Raw genomic sequence first — 16,483 nt, 5'->3', positions numbered from 1 at the left:
CACTTCCCTCAAGTAACTACATAGCTCTTCAGACTTATGATATTACATTGGGGTACCCTCTTTAATCACTACTTCCAGGAAATTTTCTTCATCATTTCCTGAAACATGGTATTCAGATTCTTTCTCTCTATAGAGAGATAAGTTAATTCTCAGCAAGCTTTATCCTTTATATATTCCAGAGAAAATTCATTGATTTATTAAGATTTTCCACTGACCCTTGGAGCCGTCAAAAATCATGTTTGTCTTTTTTCTGTTCATTGATTCTGTATCCATTTTATTAGATGATGGGTTTTCTTTCATTTAGCACATAGCACTTCTAATCTACTTTGAAGATTTTTACTGTAAATCCATTTTTGCTTCTGGGTATCTTGTTGGCATTATTGTTTTGGGTCTTTTTGTGCTACATATTTTTTTTAGTTGCTCTTTTCATTTGTCTATGAGATTCTTCCTCTGCATATTTCTTTTTTTCCCTCTGTTTGGCTGTTTATTTTATTTGGCACATTTGGTGCTATTTTGAAGTGATGAAATACGAACTGGTCTTAATTTTTACTACTCACTCAGGCATCTTGTAATTATCTCTTCCATGTGACTGTTTTCTATTTAGCAGTGAGGTATAGCATGAAGGGATGGTCCTGTTGCCCAGTAAGGCCTTTTTTAAGGATTTAAGAAGTCTAAACAGCAATGAAGGAATAGGCAAATAGCTAGAGATTGGGACTGATCAATTGGGCAAATTCCTGAAAGAAAAGGGGAAGAGGATCCAAGGTGTATGTTAGAAGAGCAGAAAAGGGGCCAATTCATCCTATGACACTAGATTAAGGAGACAAGAGGTCGAAATTGTAAGTAAGGTGGATTTTTGTTATTCTTTCTTAGAATTTAATTTTCCAGGATCCATGGCCATAACAAAATTTATTTCTCAGATTCACGACTTGTAAACATCTCCACCATGATTGTACAGCATTATATAAAGAAAAATAATATAAACATTTATGCTTAAATTGTAAATATCCATTGCAATTGCACAGTGAGATATAATGGTGAGATAATGTAAACTTGTGAGGCTATTGCTGGCAAAATGCCTTCTTTGTCTGTTGCCCTCTAAAGCAAGAGGGCACTGGTCAGTGAGTGGGGAACTCTGAGGGTTGAATGCACAAGCTGGAATGCTGTGTGTGCCTTGATCAGTCCCCATCAAGACTTGGGGGTAATTTGTGTTTGCCTCAACCATCCACCATTAAGGCTTAAAGGGATTTAGGGGAGTGCACAAGCTGTGCCTATCCTGATTGACTCTAAGGAGATGTAGGGGTAGTTGCCCCTCTCCCCCCAATGGTAGCCCCTCTGAGAAGGGTGATTAGGGAATGCCGTAGCGATTGGTGCTTGCATTATCAGCAAACCTCTTGTGAGAAGACTAGACTAGAATAAAATAAGATTATTAACCCCTCTGAAGATGTCTTTCTGTCCTTCCTATCCGACCAGTTCAAGAGTGAACCTGTATTGGTAGTCTTCCCATGTGTTATCTGTCTTAACAGAAAAACACAGAGTTTTTGAGATGTTGGAGAATGTTGAGTTTATAATCTGTGGCCTTAATCTGCAAAATAGGAGTTGGGGTCATCTGCTGAGAGAGATGAGAGGTACCATAAAGGTCTATGTAGAAAAGGGGAAGTTTAATAGATGATTTGGGGAGAGTGGTAGGTATTCAAACAGAGAGGAACAAAAGAATGATTATGGCCGATCAATGACAATTTCATATTTCAAGTGTGTCTGCTGACTGTTCAGATGGTACTTATAATTCATTGTTCACTAACAAGAGTTTCCCTCCAGCCTATGTCCTCTATTTAGGAGGAACATTAATGGTGTGCTTTTTCAAGATGAATATAGTGTTACTATATATTTTTTTAAAAATCACCTAAGTCCATAATTTTTATAAAATATAGTTTAATTTTCCCTTTCCATTACTGATCTCATATGTGTAAGTACAAACACATCAATACAGGTGAATCAGAAAAGAGCTAAGAAATGTATAAAAGGAAAGTCTAAATCAGGCCTGCACCCTGTTGGTATTCAGCATGATATGACCAAGGGTTCTGTGAGAGAATGTTGACCCAAGTAACACTTTCCTCTTGAAAATATTAAAAATGCAGTCATGTATCAAAAATATCTATTTACATGTGGCAATATTGGGGTATGAAAATAGGATTAATTTTCTTTTTTTCTGCTTCAAAAGTCCCTAATTTTTCTTTAGTCTAGGGGTAGTCCATGCTGTCAGACCAGCATTTGGAGACAAAAATATGTCTACAGTGTATGTCAAACCCCAAATTAGTTTAGTAAACACTGTTCTAAAAGAAAGATTGAGTAAGTCAGTTGCCCCTTACATTGTTGACATCTCTAATTGGCAAGGTGTACAAAAGCTTATCCCAGGCAAAAGTTTCAACAGGCTTTCTTCCTGAGGCCAAAATTTGCTGGGACTCAATTTCCTACAAGAAATTTCTTCCAAAGGTTATATCAATATGTGGCCAAGTTGTTTCTTAATTCCTAGGACATATGTAGACTTTTATCAGAAAATGTGTCCCATAAGATATCTTATAGAATATCCATTATTTTAATGGTAGCACAGTGAAAGTTTAACTCAGAACCACCAGATAAAAATTTACACTATATAAAGGAGTCACAACTGCCTTTCTAGCATCATACCTGGCTTGGTCCATTAAATATCCAATGAAAAAACAAAACACTATCCATAAAAAGCAGTCTCTAGTGTCTACTTAATATCTGTTTGCCAAATGGCTTTTTTTGGGGGGTGGGCAAGAAGTTGTTTCTAGGAGCCCACCCATGCTAACTTAGAAGATAAACCTGATCTTCACTTCTGGATGATAATTGTCACCTATGTTGAAAGTTTGTCTCTAGATCATGACACAACCACAACTGAAACACGTGCTCTAAAAATTAGTTTTTAAGCTTATTTACATGCCCGTATCACATATACACACCTTGTGAAAACCATGACCAAATCTGAATTTGTTTTTGCTTCCATTACTGTGAATACCACATAATTTATAGAATTCTTAAGATTTTCCTTTAACTTCTTTTGTTCATCAAAGTATCTGTTTTAAGGTCACTTTTTTTTTTTGCATTTTTCTTTTTTGTCCCCCCAATTACTTTTAAGCAAATCAAGTACACTACTAAAAGATGTGGTCCATCTTAAATCGGACTTGTTCATCTATCCTGTAAAAAGCAAAGGTCTGATAATTTTCAAATGGCTTAAACTTCTATAATTTTAGATAGACTTTTACAAAAAAACTGGTACATGAATAGTTATGCATTTATAGTCTGACTTTGTATCACATGAGGTCTATTCTACAGTTAACAATGCTTCACGGAACTGTTATTCACAGGTAAATAATATGAAGTCTTCTTTTGGCCCACCTGAATAGCATAATCCCTTCATACAATACACTGAATTCTGACCCCAGTGTTTGAGTCTTGTGTGTTATAATGACAAAGGTGACCTTGAAGATCATCTTTTCTGTCCCATTTCTTTTTTCTGATGAAGAAACTGAGGCTCTCAGTGGCTTGCCTCAGGTCACAGCCAAATTAACTGCAGAGCCAGTACCAGAACTCAGATTTCCTGACTTTTTCTTCTCTAATATACAGCACAATATAACATAGTATATTGTTTTCCACCAAAATATAACATGGACATCATTTGCGATAGGAAAAAAATAATAAATTTTAAGTCATATAAATATCCTACTTTTTTTTAAGCAGGAACATATAGTTAAATACAGCTTTCCAGAAAAATCCCCCTACCAGCAGTGATAAAACAGTATCATACTTTGCATCATTGAAGCAAACGCTTCTGGTTACAGAGCCAGAGGACCCATGGGAGGGCTATCCTGTGCAAGACTGGAGGACATAGTATGGGATCAACTAGTAAGAGGCCACTAAGTGGCAAAGTGGACAGAGTTCGGGATCTGGATTGAATTAGACCTGAGTTTGAGTTGATCCTCAGACACTTACTTGTTATGTGACCCCAGACAAGTCACTTAATCTCTCTTAGCCTTACTTTCCTCATCTGTTAAATGGGGACAAAAATAGCACCTATTTCCCAGGGCTGTTGTGAAGATAAAATGAGATATTTGTAAAGTGCTTTGCAAACCTTAAAACATTATATAAATACTAGCTATTATTATTAATAATTACTCCATAAAACAACTGGTATTTTCCCAAATTGACTATATGAAAACCTATATTTTTGAAGGAGGAAAAGTTTTGTGGCAGGTAGGTAAAGCAGGGATCTGCGACACCTGAAAATCCTGCCTCCTGTTCTGGCACCACGAGCCTTTCAATCTTGACCTAATGGAATCCAGCCATGCCCTACCTGGGCTCACTAGTTTTGAGGTAAGCATTGGAGCCCTGGATAAACACCCCAGGCAGATGGGATCCTTTGACCCACCTTCAGTCTTAACAATATAGGTCAGGTTGATCCAGACCAAACCCATGCTTTTCTGTGTCTGAAAATTGGTTGGGCCCTTCCCAGGTTTTCAAGATCCAGAACTAGTAACACATACCAGGATCATGTAAACAGCAGTATGTTTTTCTAAGTAATCTGTGCTAACTTGTCCTCTCCCTCACAGCAATGATGTCTTTTATATTTCAAGAGAACTTTTATTTAGTCTATATTGTTACTCATAAACTTACTCTACTCCATAGCTCTTCTTAAAACAATTGAAATTTGGAGCCTACATAAGAGCATAAATTCCACTCTGTGTCTACTCATTAGCCTAGTTAGGGCAAGGCTCTGTTTCTGCCAGTTTGTGGGGAAGTTACTTTCCACAATATCCTTCTCAAAGGCTACAGATGTGCCCCTAAACATTTCTCCTTAATTAAATAATTAATATTTAATAATTAAGTGATCCTAGTAATAACATATTCCATTGCATGAACCTCTGATTTCATCTGGGTAGGGATCTCCCTCTTCCAATCAATGTTGATTAATTATTTAATTACTTCCAGTAAAGGCACTCTCTTTGTCAAGGCTTATCAGCAACTGCTCTGAAACTTTTAATTTTAAGTCTTAGAGAGTTGCCTGGGACATGGAGAAATTAAGTGACTTGCTCAGGGTGACACAGATATTATGTTTCATTGGTGGGACTTGACTTCATGTCACTTTGATTCCAAAGCCAACTCCATTTAGTATGCCACACTGTCTCTATGTTACACATTTTTGTTAAACTTGAGTTTCTTATTCATCTTCAATGTCGAAAAATGGTACTTTTTTTTTGTATTACTCTGAAGAGAAAGAGTGACAATTTATCCCCATGAATATAAGGAAGACAGTGACCAGTCCCTGGATTGGTTAGTGAGGCCTGCTCCTTTCTCAACATGGAAAGCCATAAATAACTACTTTCTATACAAATATTTTTCAAAAGATGACTTGTTTAGCATGTAACCTGGGGCAAGTTACTTAATTTTTTTTTTTTGCTTTTTAGAGGGGGGAAGGCAGAGAAATTGGGGTTAAGTGACTTGCCCAAGGTCATATGGCTAGTAAGTATTAAGTGTCTGATGGTGGATTTGAACTCAGGTCCTCCTGACTCCAGGGCCAGCGCTCTATTCACTGTGCCACCCAGCTACCCCCAAGTTACTACATCTTAATCTTTCTGGCTCTCACTTTCTTTATCTACATAAAGAGAAGGGGTCACTAAGATGCCTTCCAGCTCTAAAATTCATGTAATTCAATGCCCAAAGCTGACAGTAGAAATACTAAGTAAAGCAGAGTCTATTGATTTACCTATAGAAAGAAATCAATAGCCTGGCTTTAAGGCACCTTAAAAAGGCTCTTTAAAAAAACCGTACCTGTGAATAAAACATCAAATTTCTCCATACTTTTCACGAGCTTTGATTAAGAAGCAATTTCACTCAGAGGCACAGGATTCCAAACTAGAAGGGACCTCAGAAACTAGCTAGCTTTAAGCCTGTCATTTTAAAGATGAGGAAAATGAGATTTAGAGAGATGAAGTGATTTGCCTAAAGTCACACTGACAGTAATTAAAGAACTGGATGTAAAATTCAGATTCTCCAATTCTCAATCTTGTGTTCTTTGCACTCTCCTCCTCTGAGTCTAATTCAGAGTGCCAGATTCAGCCTCCATCTCTTTACATTTTGTGGTACTCACCTTGTCCTTATAGCCTACAAACCCCATCATCAATTAAGAGCTACACACTCAAGTATTGAAAACATATCAAATAACACAAGCTTGCTGTTATCAATGATCCAAAAAAGAAAAGTACATTATATAATTAATCCCATGAACTCAAATATCACACACAAAAAAAAACAAGTAATATCATACAAGGAACGCAGATACTTAATACAATGCACATTTCAGGGGGATGAGGGATAAGAACATTTTAGCATAAAATAGCTAAACCATGGATATAAGCAATCTCATTCTATAAAGCATTAGTAATAAATTCTGAGGTTTTCCAATGGTGGAAAAACTGCAGCTTTTCATCTATTCCTTCATCAGCAAGTTGCAATTTAGTACAAATCAGCAGGTCAGTAACTTAAATGAAAGATAAAAATAGGATTAATACAGTACTGAAGAATATACAGTTGTATATGAAACACTTTTATACACTACTCATTTGTAGAGAATGACAAGAGCTAGAGTGTCCACTGGATGTCACTAAAGTCAGCTGGGTCCCCCAGACCTCCTTCTGCTTCTAAATAATTCATGAAGGCAGCCATGGCAGTGTCATCATTTTCACACATTGCATCAAAATCCAGCTGCGTGTTGTCACCTAACAAATTTTAAAAGAGACACAGAGTAAATAAGGAGGGTTAATTGGAAACATATGGCAAGAGAAGGTTAAATCTGATTCAACAAGGGGAAGAGATTAGATAAAATGGTGGGGTAGCATTGAACACCAAGAAGACATACTTTTACTATGTATTCTACAAATGGGAAGACAGAAGCATGGTAGAGAACATCTGGATATCTGGGTGAGGATTAATGGTGGGAAGAAACAGAAGTAATGTCATGGTAGGAGTAAAGTACAGAGCACCATCCCGTGAGAAGGAAATGAATGAGGAGTTCCAGAGGCACATTTTAAGGCTAGTGTGATATAGTAGTGGTGGGAGCCATTAGCTATCTGGACAGTAGCTGAAGGTCCCTCTCTGTTAAAAGAGGAAAAGCTGATAGACTCTTCACGTCTCCTTTTGAAAATGGAGATAATTATAAAGTCAACTATTGCTCTGGATCTGATTCTGAAGTAGAAATGAAAAGAACCTAGAGGGGATGTGACTACTCCCATTGTTCATGATGGACAAAGAAAGGAAAGTGAGGTATAAACTGATGTGCTTTCCAAATTTGGGGGAGAATAGACTTCAAAAAGGTCACTGAAAGGATACTGTACATTTCATTAACAAAGATTCTACAAGGGAAATTGACTCAAGAGGTAAGGTATGCTCATAAGAATGAAATTCTGATGACACAAACACAAATTATTCCAATGAGGAAAAAGGAAAGTTTTATTTATGTTTAAAAAATGTTTCTTTTCTGTTATGCACTTGACAAGCATGAACAAACATGATGATTTCCTATTACAAAGAAGAAAAGAAAAAGAAAGCTGTATATCACACTGTGACTATATTAAATTAGTTTTACAAACCTACTTAAGTTTTTGAAAGTGTATATTAAATTAACTGCTCTACTTATTTGTGCCTCCCTGTATCATACTGTACTAGTCTTCAAAATGGGGATGCAAAGTCAAATTGTCTTTCTCTGCATGCTTACTGTTAACTGGAAACACACTTGCTCATTACTTTGCATATTAGTTTAATGGCACACATTCACAAACTCATTGATTGAGTTCTTTCTAGCATGCCACTCTCCACTGTGTATCATTGATATTACACTCAACAATTTATTCATTCAATTCATTCATTTAAAAGGTTAATCTCAGTTTTCAAGAAAAAGTTCTCCTTCACAAAGGTCTACTGGGCCTAAAGCTTTTGCCATGGATAAGGGGTCTTTGTGGAATTAAAATGATCCCCAGGAGCCAAAGACAACTTACTGAGTAGTGGTTCATTGCTGGAGAAAGAAATAATGCCAAGGTTTTGCCCCGAAGGCTCATGGTTTCCTATTTCAGAAGAACATAACTGAATCAGCTCTTTGTTTGGCACCTAGAAAGACAAGAGGAAAAATGAATGGTAAGTAAGCTTTGCAATTAAATGAAATCAAAACCTTGATGGGAGTATAATTGTGGGTAGGTGGATAGGGAAGCAGAAGGGAAGACTGGGGGTGGTTTGAGATTAATATAGAAAGGAACATGAATATTAAATACACCAAATGACAATTACTTCAGGATTAAGACAGGAAGTAATGAGAGAATCAAACATATTATGAACCTACTAAAGTGAAATACTGTTTTAGAGAAAGAAATGGAATGATCAAAAACTTTTCACAATGCTTGGGCACAGAGCACTTATGTTTTCATCTATCCTTACTCTTCATCACCCCAAAAGGAGGGGACAGGGAACTGGAAGTTTCTCACCTTCTTCTCCCTTTGAGACCTAATCAGTCATTACCTGAGGCCTCATCCCCCATCCCACCTTCTCCTTTATACTTTTCCTAAAGGCATTCGTCTGTATTATCTGGGATATCGTAGTATTTAGTACTAAGTGTCTGGCACATGGGCACATAGGTCTATTGGTTGATTAACTGATATTGATTTACTAATGACAGAATGTGATTTGCTCCCTGAAATATTAATTTACTTCTTTTACCTATTCTCCTGTCTTAAAAACACACACACACACACACAAAACCATACTTTTTACTCCTTAAATTTTTTTTTCTTTTTGGAGGGGGAAGGCAGGGTAATTGGGGTTAAGTGACTTGCCCAAAATCACACAGCTAATAAATGTTAAGTGTCTGAGGCTGGAGGCTCAGGTCCTCCTGACTTCAGGGCTGGTGCTCTATTAACTTCGTCACCTAGCTGCCCCTACTTCTTAAATTCTTTAGCCCATTGATACTCTCTTTAATTTCTCGTTTTCTCTCAGATGATGTATAAAGCTTTTTTTTTTTAAAGAAAATCAACAAAAATATTGTTTTATCCCACATTTATGATCTTACTTGTCCCAAGTAAAAAAAAATAATTTTTTTATTTTTTCATTACTGTTTGAAAGTATTTAACTTTCTGCTGTTTGATCAGTCTGTATGCTATAGTTTGCTTTCCTCTGGATTTTTTTTTTGAAGAAATTATTTTAATTCATCCTTTTTACAGAAGTCCAATTTTTTTTTCTGCTTAGGTTCATCTTTACAACTTATTTTCTCTGCCAACTGACTTTTGCTTCTAAGAATATCATATTCTGATATTTCTTTCTTTCTTTTTTGTATTTTTGGAGGGGGGAAGACAGGGCAATTGGGGTTAAGTGACTTGCCCAAGGTCACACAGCTAGTAAGTGTTACATATCTGAGGTAAGATTTGAACTCAGGTCCTCCTGACTCCAGGATTGGTGCTCTATTTACCATGCCACCTAGCTGCCCTTCTCTGATATTCTTTTGGTTTCTTATAAACTCAGTGCTATTCTGATTGTTTGGAGGTTTGGAAACTGAGTATTTTGGAATGTTATTTTTTTTTCTTACTGCCTTACAATTTGTTTTTTGATGTTATAGTTCTGGAATTTGGTTAGAATGGTTCTTAGTGATTAAAATTTTGCGTTTCCATGTTCTGTGGATTTTCTCAATCTGTTCTTTGCCATCTGCCTTCAATATTTCTGGGCAACGTTTCTGTATGACCCCTTGAAATAAGGTTTTCAGATTTTCCTTTTCCCAATTTTTTGCTGGAATATCTATAATTCTTAGAGTAACTGTTTGCATCCTATCATCAAGCTTAATATCTTTGGGTTTGGAGTTTTGTTTTGTTTTTTGAGCTCTCATGTATTCTTTCAATCTTGGTGTTTAAAAACTTTTGTTCTATTACTTTTTCCTCTGCCTTTATATTTTTTATACTCCAAATCTTTCATTCTCTCTCTCTCTCTCTCTCTTTTTTTTTTTTTTGCTTTTTGGAGGGCAATTGGGGTTAAGTGACTTGCCCAAGATCCCACGGCTAGTTTTTGTGTTAAGTGTCTGAGGCCGGATTTGAACTCAGGTCCTCCTGACTCCAGGGCCGGTGCTCTATTCACTGTACCACCTCATTCTCTTTTTTAAAAAGAATCTGCCTGGAAAATGGACTCTGTATTTTGTTCTAATTGACTTACTTCTGATTAGACATAGACTTTTCTCCCTCAAGAATCCCAACTTCTTTTCTTATTTCTTTGATATATTCACATAAACCCCTGATTGCTCTTCTGAACTATTCTGGAGTTTCTTAATTTTCTCCAATGCCATTTCAGAGGCCTTGTGGAACTTGTAATACCTTTCACCTTTCTCAGGAGATTCTGACATAATTTTCCTTTTTTATGAAGTGTTTACATATTAAGATGACTCTTTTCTTCAAATGGTTTGTTCATCTCTCCTCCTTGGAGAGTTTTTGTCTGTCTCCATCAATCATTCTGCAGGTTTTTTCTATGGTATCCTTGCTGCAAATATGCTTCTCTTTCTCCCTTTTGAAAGCTAAGCACTGTTACTTCCCTCTCCCAGCCTTTGCTGCCTCGGTTCTGTTCTCTCAGACCACCAGGGTTGGATAAAGTCTGCATCCCTTAAAGAGTGAGAGTGAACAATTGCTTTAGTGAGTTTCTGAGAGGCTACTGGAGTTGGGATTATTCTCTACCTTTCCCAGTCCTACCTCTGGGGGATGTATCCTCCTCTCTGCAGCTAACCTTCAGTCCCTAGGTTGGTCTTCGGGAGTTGGTCACAGAGGCTTTGTGACCTTCAGAACACTGATGAATTAGGTGCTCAAGGAAGCCTTTACTCTTACTTTTCTCATTTTTCTCAATTTTTCTGTTGGTTTCCTCTCTCTCAATTCTTTTGCAACTACCTTGCTCCTCAACTTGCTGTCTACTTGTCTTGTCCTCTGCTTTATTAAACAATATTAAACAAAACTACATTTCTGATGCCTTCCCTCTTCCCCAGTCTTGTTCCTCAGACTCTATACTCTTCCACAAATGCCTCTTATCCTTCTTGAGTCATGGGATCTCAATGGTTTTGTCTTTGGTTACTGAGAGAGACCACGGACCATCAAGTTATTGATTATTTGCTAGTCTAATTAATAAATTATTAATTACCCAGAAACTCTATTTCTCAGACTTTTCATTCATCTCATGTGAGAAAACTGGGACAGTAACGTACTGTTGGTAGTGTTGTGAACTGATCCAACCATTCTGGAGACCAATTTGGAACTATTCCCAAGGGGCTATGAAACTGTGCACTGATAGGTCTGTATCCCAAGAGATAAAAAAAAAAAGGCAGGGGGAAGGACTTATTTGTACAAAAATATTTATAGCAGTTTTTGTGTAGCTAGGAATTGGAAATCAAGGGGATGCCCAACAAATAGAGAATGACTGAACAAGCTGTGGTATATGATTGTGATGGAATATTATTGAATGAATTGTTGAAAGCAGGATGATTTCAGAGAAACCTGGAAAGACTTATATGAACTAATGCAAAGCAAAGCGAGCAGAATCAGGAGAATATTGCACACAGTAACAGCAATACCGTATAATGAAGAACTATGAACGACTTAGTTATTCTCAGCAATACAATGATCCAAGTCAATCCCAAAGGACTCATGATGAAGCATGCTATTTGCCTCCAGAGAAAGAACTAATATTGTCTGAATACAGACTGAAGCATGATGTTTTACACTTTCTTTTTTCTTTTATTTCTTATTCATTTTATTTTTTCTTTCATTTTCTTTCTTTTTTTGTTTGAATCTTCTTGTACAAAATGATAAATATGGAAATGTTTTACATGATTGCACATGTATAACCTGTATTGGATTGCTTACTGCCTCAGGAAGGAAGAACAGAGGGAAAGAAAGAATTTGGAAGTCAACTTTTAAAAAGAATATTTTTAAAATTGTTTTAATATATGATTGAGGAAAAATAAAATATTACTAAAAAAAAGATAAACATATAGGATGAGAAGGCATTGGTGGCTTGTGACGTACACTGGAGGAAGGGAGCACAACCCTCTGAGAACTCACATATCCACTGAAAAATCAAAGTATGCATACATACTTACATTACTGTAGTTAACTGCTGGAGAACCTCTGATGTTTGTTGGACTTGAATCAGCAAGAGATGGAGAAGAATGTAACCTTGAAAAAGGAATATATAAAGACATTTGTTCTTAGATGACTTTTAGGTGATCTGAAGTCCCAAGTACCTGAGAGACCCTTGCTTAACTCAAAGGCTTGACTAGGACTATTTTATCTTTTTGGCTTGGGAGGGAGGAGTAGACCTAGGCTTCTCATGCTAGGGGTCAAGAGTTAGGGCAGCTCAGGAGAGACCCTTCAAGATTGTAATTCATCGGCATGTTTTTAAGGGTCATCTGTGTGTTCACTCCTCTGAGAAGCTTGCTTCTTTTTCTTGTATCTATTTTTCCTAGTTTAACTTTTATTGATTTTTTTCCTTTTCAATTGGTTTAGGTTGGGATAGGCCCACATGAAAACCAAGGTAGGCATGAATATATGGGAACTTTGAAAAGCTTTGTCTGCTTGTTGAAGTTGCATGATACGTGTATAGGGGTATGTGAAAACTCTAGGCCCATCTCATATGGGAAGTCTGGACTTCAAAAGAGATTAATTTAAGGGAGTGTCTTAGAACTATGCCTAATGATCCCACTAGCTATCAGTGCCTCCTTCCCAAAATTATCTTGTATTTACTTAGAAGTATCCACATTGTTCTCCTTCCTACCATTCTTCCTTCAAGGCAGGGGTTGTTTCATTTTTTAAGTTTTTTATTGCCAGTGTCTAACAGAGTTCTTGGGCAGCCAGGTGGCACAGTGTATAGAACACTGGACTTGGAAACAGGAAGAGACTCATCCTGAGTTCAAATCTGACCTCAGACACTTACTAGCTGTGTGACCCTGGGCAAGTCACTTAACCTTATTTGCCCCCTGTTTCCTCATTTGCAGAATGAACTGGAGAAGGAAATAGCAAACCATTCCAGTATCTGTAACGAAGAATCAGACATGACTGAAAAAAGTGACTGAACAACAACTAGCTTTTTGACTGCCTCATAGGTGACCCCAAGTTTCAGAGTTCTTAAGTTTGAAAGTCTGAGTAATGGCTCTTTCACTGAAAGAAAGAAAGAAAGAAGACAATCTCCCAAGTGGTTCTTAGGGTTGAAGAACTACAGATGACATGGGAAGGGGGCAAAGAGGGTTAGAGATCCAGACCTTGCCTTCTTCCACCATCACAGTGAGGGCTGATGGAAAATTGTTCAGTAGTCCTAAAGAACCTTTGTTTTTTGGTGGAATTCTAGAGCACAGATTTTTATCTGAGTCTATGAAGGCCTGTGTACAAACTATATATATGAGAAAGAGAGAGAGAGAGACACAGAGAGAGAGAGAGACAGAGAGAGAGAGAGAGAGAGAGAGAGAGAGAGAGACAGAGACAGAGACAGAGACAGAGAGAGAGACAGAGACAGAGACAGAGAGAGAGAGAGACAGAGAGAGAGAGACAGAGAGAGAGAGAGACAGAGAGACAGAGAGAGAGACAGAGAGGGAGAGAGAAAGTTCACTGGAATGTCAAAGGGTTGCCTTCATATGAGCTTATGAGCTAATTGAGTAATTTATGTGTTTGGCATCTTGTGGTTGGTTGTAGTGAGTCATTTTTATCTTCTACATTTTCTGTAGGATAAAATTAAGACTGTCCTCCCCATGTACATTGCTCTCCTGAGTACCTGTATAAGAGCTAGGGACCATGATAGTCTTTATTTGGGGAAATCTAAATATATGCTACACCATGAACTTATTAGAGCAGCTAGGTGTCACAGTAGATAGAGTGCTGGGTCTGAAGTCAAGAACCAAGTTCAAATCCAGCCTCAGACACTAGTTGTATGACTCTGGGCTAGTCAGTTAACCCTGTTTGCCTCACTTTCCTCATCTATAAAATGAGCTGTAGAAAGAAATGGCAGACTACTCCAACATCAATACCAAGAAAACTCCAAATGGGGTTACAGAGTCAGACATTATTGAACAATAACAATGAATTTATTATAGAGATTGTCCTGGAGCAACTCTAGGTAGAGGCAAGAAGTCAAAAAGAGATGATTTTTGTTTTTTTGAAAGTCAGCTCTCAGGATATAACTTGATCTGTGTTAGCCATGTCAGTCCAAGCCTTGGAGAGGCCTAGGCCATAGGTTTCATACACTTATAGAAGAATTCACAGAATACATATCCTAGACAATTTGTTCATAAACTGGTAGTCTATAGTAAGGAAAGGATCATTGTTACAAACACATCGTATCTGTGATGACTAACTTGGATAGACTGGGCTCCTCTCAGCAATGCAAGGTTAGAAGACAACTCCAAAAGACTCGGGAAAAGGATATCCACATCTGGAGAAAGAACTACAGAGTCTGAATGCAGACTGAAGCAAAGTACTTGCTCTCTTTTGTGTCTTGTTTTTTGTTTCATTCCTTCTTTCTCACTGTTCACCCCATTGTTTATAATTCTTCTTTACAATTTGATTAATGTTTAATGTGAAGGTATATGTAGAACCTATATCTGATTGCATGCTGCCATGGGAGGAGGGGAAGGGGGAGAAAATTTGGAATTCAAGGGATTATGAAACTGAATGTTGTAAACTAAAAGTAAATAAATACATTTAAATTTTAAAAAGAATAAAAATAACTCATGTGTATATGAAAAAAAGAAAGGGCCATTATGATTATGGTTTTCAAGATCAGACAAAAAAATCAGTCAACAAATATTTATTCAGTACTCATCATACTAAGCACTAGAGATACAAAGTAAAAGCAAAAATAATCCTTGTTCTCAAGGAGTTTACATTTTAATGGAGGAAACAACATACACATAAATAAAGATGCAAATTAGATAGATAAACTTTGAGCAGAAACCATTAGATAGTCATTTCCAACAATAGAGATTGGGGGGGGGGGAATCTCTTGGAAAAAAAACCCAAACTCTTTTTAACTATAAAGTTAGGGATTTTAGAGTCACGATATTATAGAACTTCAGAGTTAGAAGGGTCCTCAGAGGCCATATACTTTCAACTGATAGCAGAACAAAAGTCCCCTTTCCATTGTACCTTGCAAGTTCAGTCTTTGCTTGAAAACATTCAATGAGGAGCAACTCAAGGCTTCCCAAAGTAGGCCCTTTCACTTTTTGGATAGTTGTACTTGTAGACATTCTCTGATTTTGCCAGGAATTGAGGTAAAGCTCACTGGATTATGATCTTTAGTCCCTATCATCTATGCTTTATAGAAAATTTGGATATGTTGCCCTTCTATCTAATCCTGAAGCACCACTCTTATTTTCCACAGTCTCTCAAAGATCAATGGCAGTGGTTCAACATTCATATATCTTTCATATTCTTGCTTCATTGAGGCCCAGTGACTTGAATGATCTTTTTCTTTTTTACTCCCTTCTCATCTATCAATAAATAACTCCAAAAGGTTTTATTAACCACCTACTCTGTGTAGAGAGCGTAGTAAGGGCCATGGGGATACAAAAAAAAAGAAAATTTTTAAAAGGTTTCTGCCTTCAAAGAGCTTACATTCTATTAAGAGAAACAACATGCATACATATAAGTAAATGCAAAATGCATGCAAAGTCAGTACAAAGTAATTTTGAAGAGGGGTTACTAAAAGCTGGGAGGAATCAAGAAAATCCTCATGTAGAAGACAGCACTTGAGCTAACCTGTGTAGGTAGCTGGGGATTTTATGAGGCAGAGGTGAAGAGAGAGAGTACTCTTTAGGCATGGGGGGCAGCCTGTGAAAAGGCAGAGAATGGAGGTGGATTTTCATTTATAGGCCATAGTAAATAGGTCAGTTTAACTGGAAAAGAGTGACTGAAGAGGAATGTTTGATTCACCTAAAAAGGTAGTCTGGGGCAAATCATGAAGGGGTTTAAATACCTGCAGAAAGGTTTGAGTTTAATCCTAGAGACAATAGGGAAACAGTAGGGCTTTTTGAGAAGGGAAGTGACAGGATCAGACTTATGTTTTAAACATGTTACTTTGGCAGCGGTGGTGAGAAATAATTGGAAGGACAAGAGCCCTTAAGTCAGGAGACCATTCAGGAGACTATCAGAATAGTATGTTGTTGTTTGATCATTTTCAGTCCTGTCTTATTTGTGATCCCCCTTTGGGGGGGGTCTTGGCAAAGATACTGGAGTGGTTTGTCATTTTCTTCTCCAACTCATTTTACAAATGAGGAAACTGAGGCAAACAGGGTTCAATGATATGCCCAGGGTCACGCAGCTAGTAAGTATCTGAGGCTGGATTTGAACTTAGGCCTTCTTGACTCCAGGCCTCCTCCAGCACTCTATCCACTCCATAACCTAGTGGAATAGTC

General features: G+C 37.3%; 2 protein-coding genes across 2 annotated transcripts in view; both read right to left on the bottom strand.

Annotated features, from left to right (window-relative positions):
* LOC138176130 (splicing factor 45) overlaps nucleotides 1–13,828 on the bottom strand; it is a 61,114-nt gene extending 47,286 nt beyond the window's left edge. The window contains exon 1 of the mRNA XM_069106891.1: nucleotides 13,819–13,828. The gene's annotated coding sequence lies outside the window, so the exon portion shown is untranslated. The remainder of the gene's footprint in view (nucleotides 1–13,818) is intronic.
* The window catches only part of LOC138176131 (basic helix-loop-helix ARNT-like protein 2), an 81,488-nt gene continuing 70,535 nt past the window's right edge, over nucleotides 5,531–16,483 (bottom strand). Inside the window, exons 14-16 of the mRNA XM_069106894.1 lie at nucleotides 12,182–12,257; nucleotides 8,070–8,178; nucleotides 5,531–6,794 (exon numbers count right to left, since the gene is read on the bottom strand). Coding sequence (XP_068962995.1) covers nucleotides 6,658–6,794; nucleotides 8,070–8,178; nucleotides 12,182–12,257 — 322 coding nt within the window. The 3' untranslated portion in view covers nucleotides 5,531–6,657. The remainder of the gene's footprint in view (nucleotides 6,795–8,069; nucleotides 8,179–12,181; nucleotides 12,258–16,483) is intronic.

Source organism: Petaurus breviceps, unplaced genomic scaffold, assembly GCF_028583685.1.
Source record: "Petaurus breviceps papuanus isolate PSGF00001 unplaced genomic scaffold, PetGlider_PUasm1.0 81, whole genome shotgun sequence".
NCBI classification, from domain to species: Eukaryota; Metazoa; Chordata; class Mammalia; order Diprotodontia; family Petauridae; genus Petaurus; species Petaurus breviceps.
The sequence above is the reverse complement of the archived record's forward strand: the minus strand, read 5'-3'. Positions and strand labels throughout refer to the sequence as shown.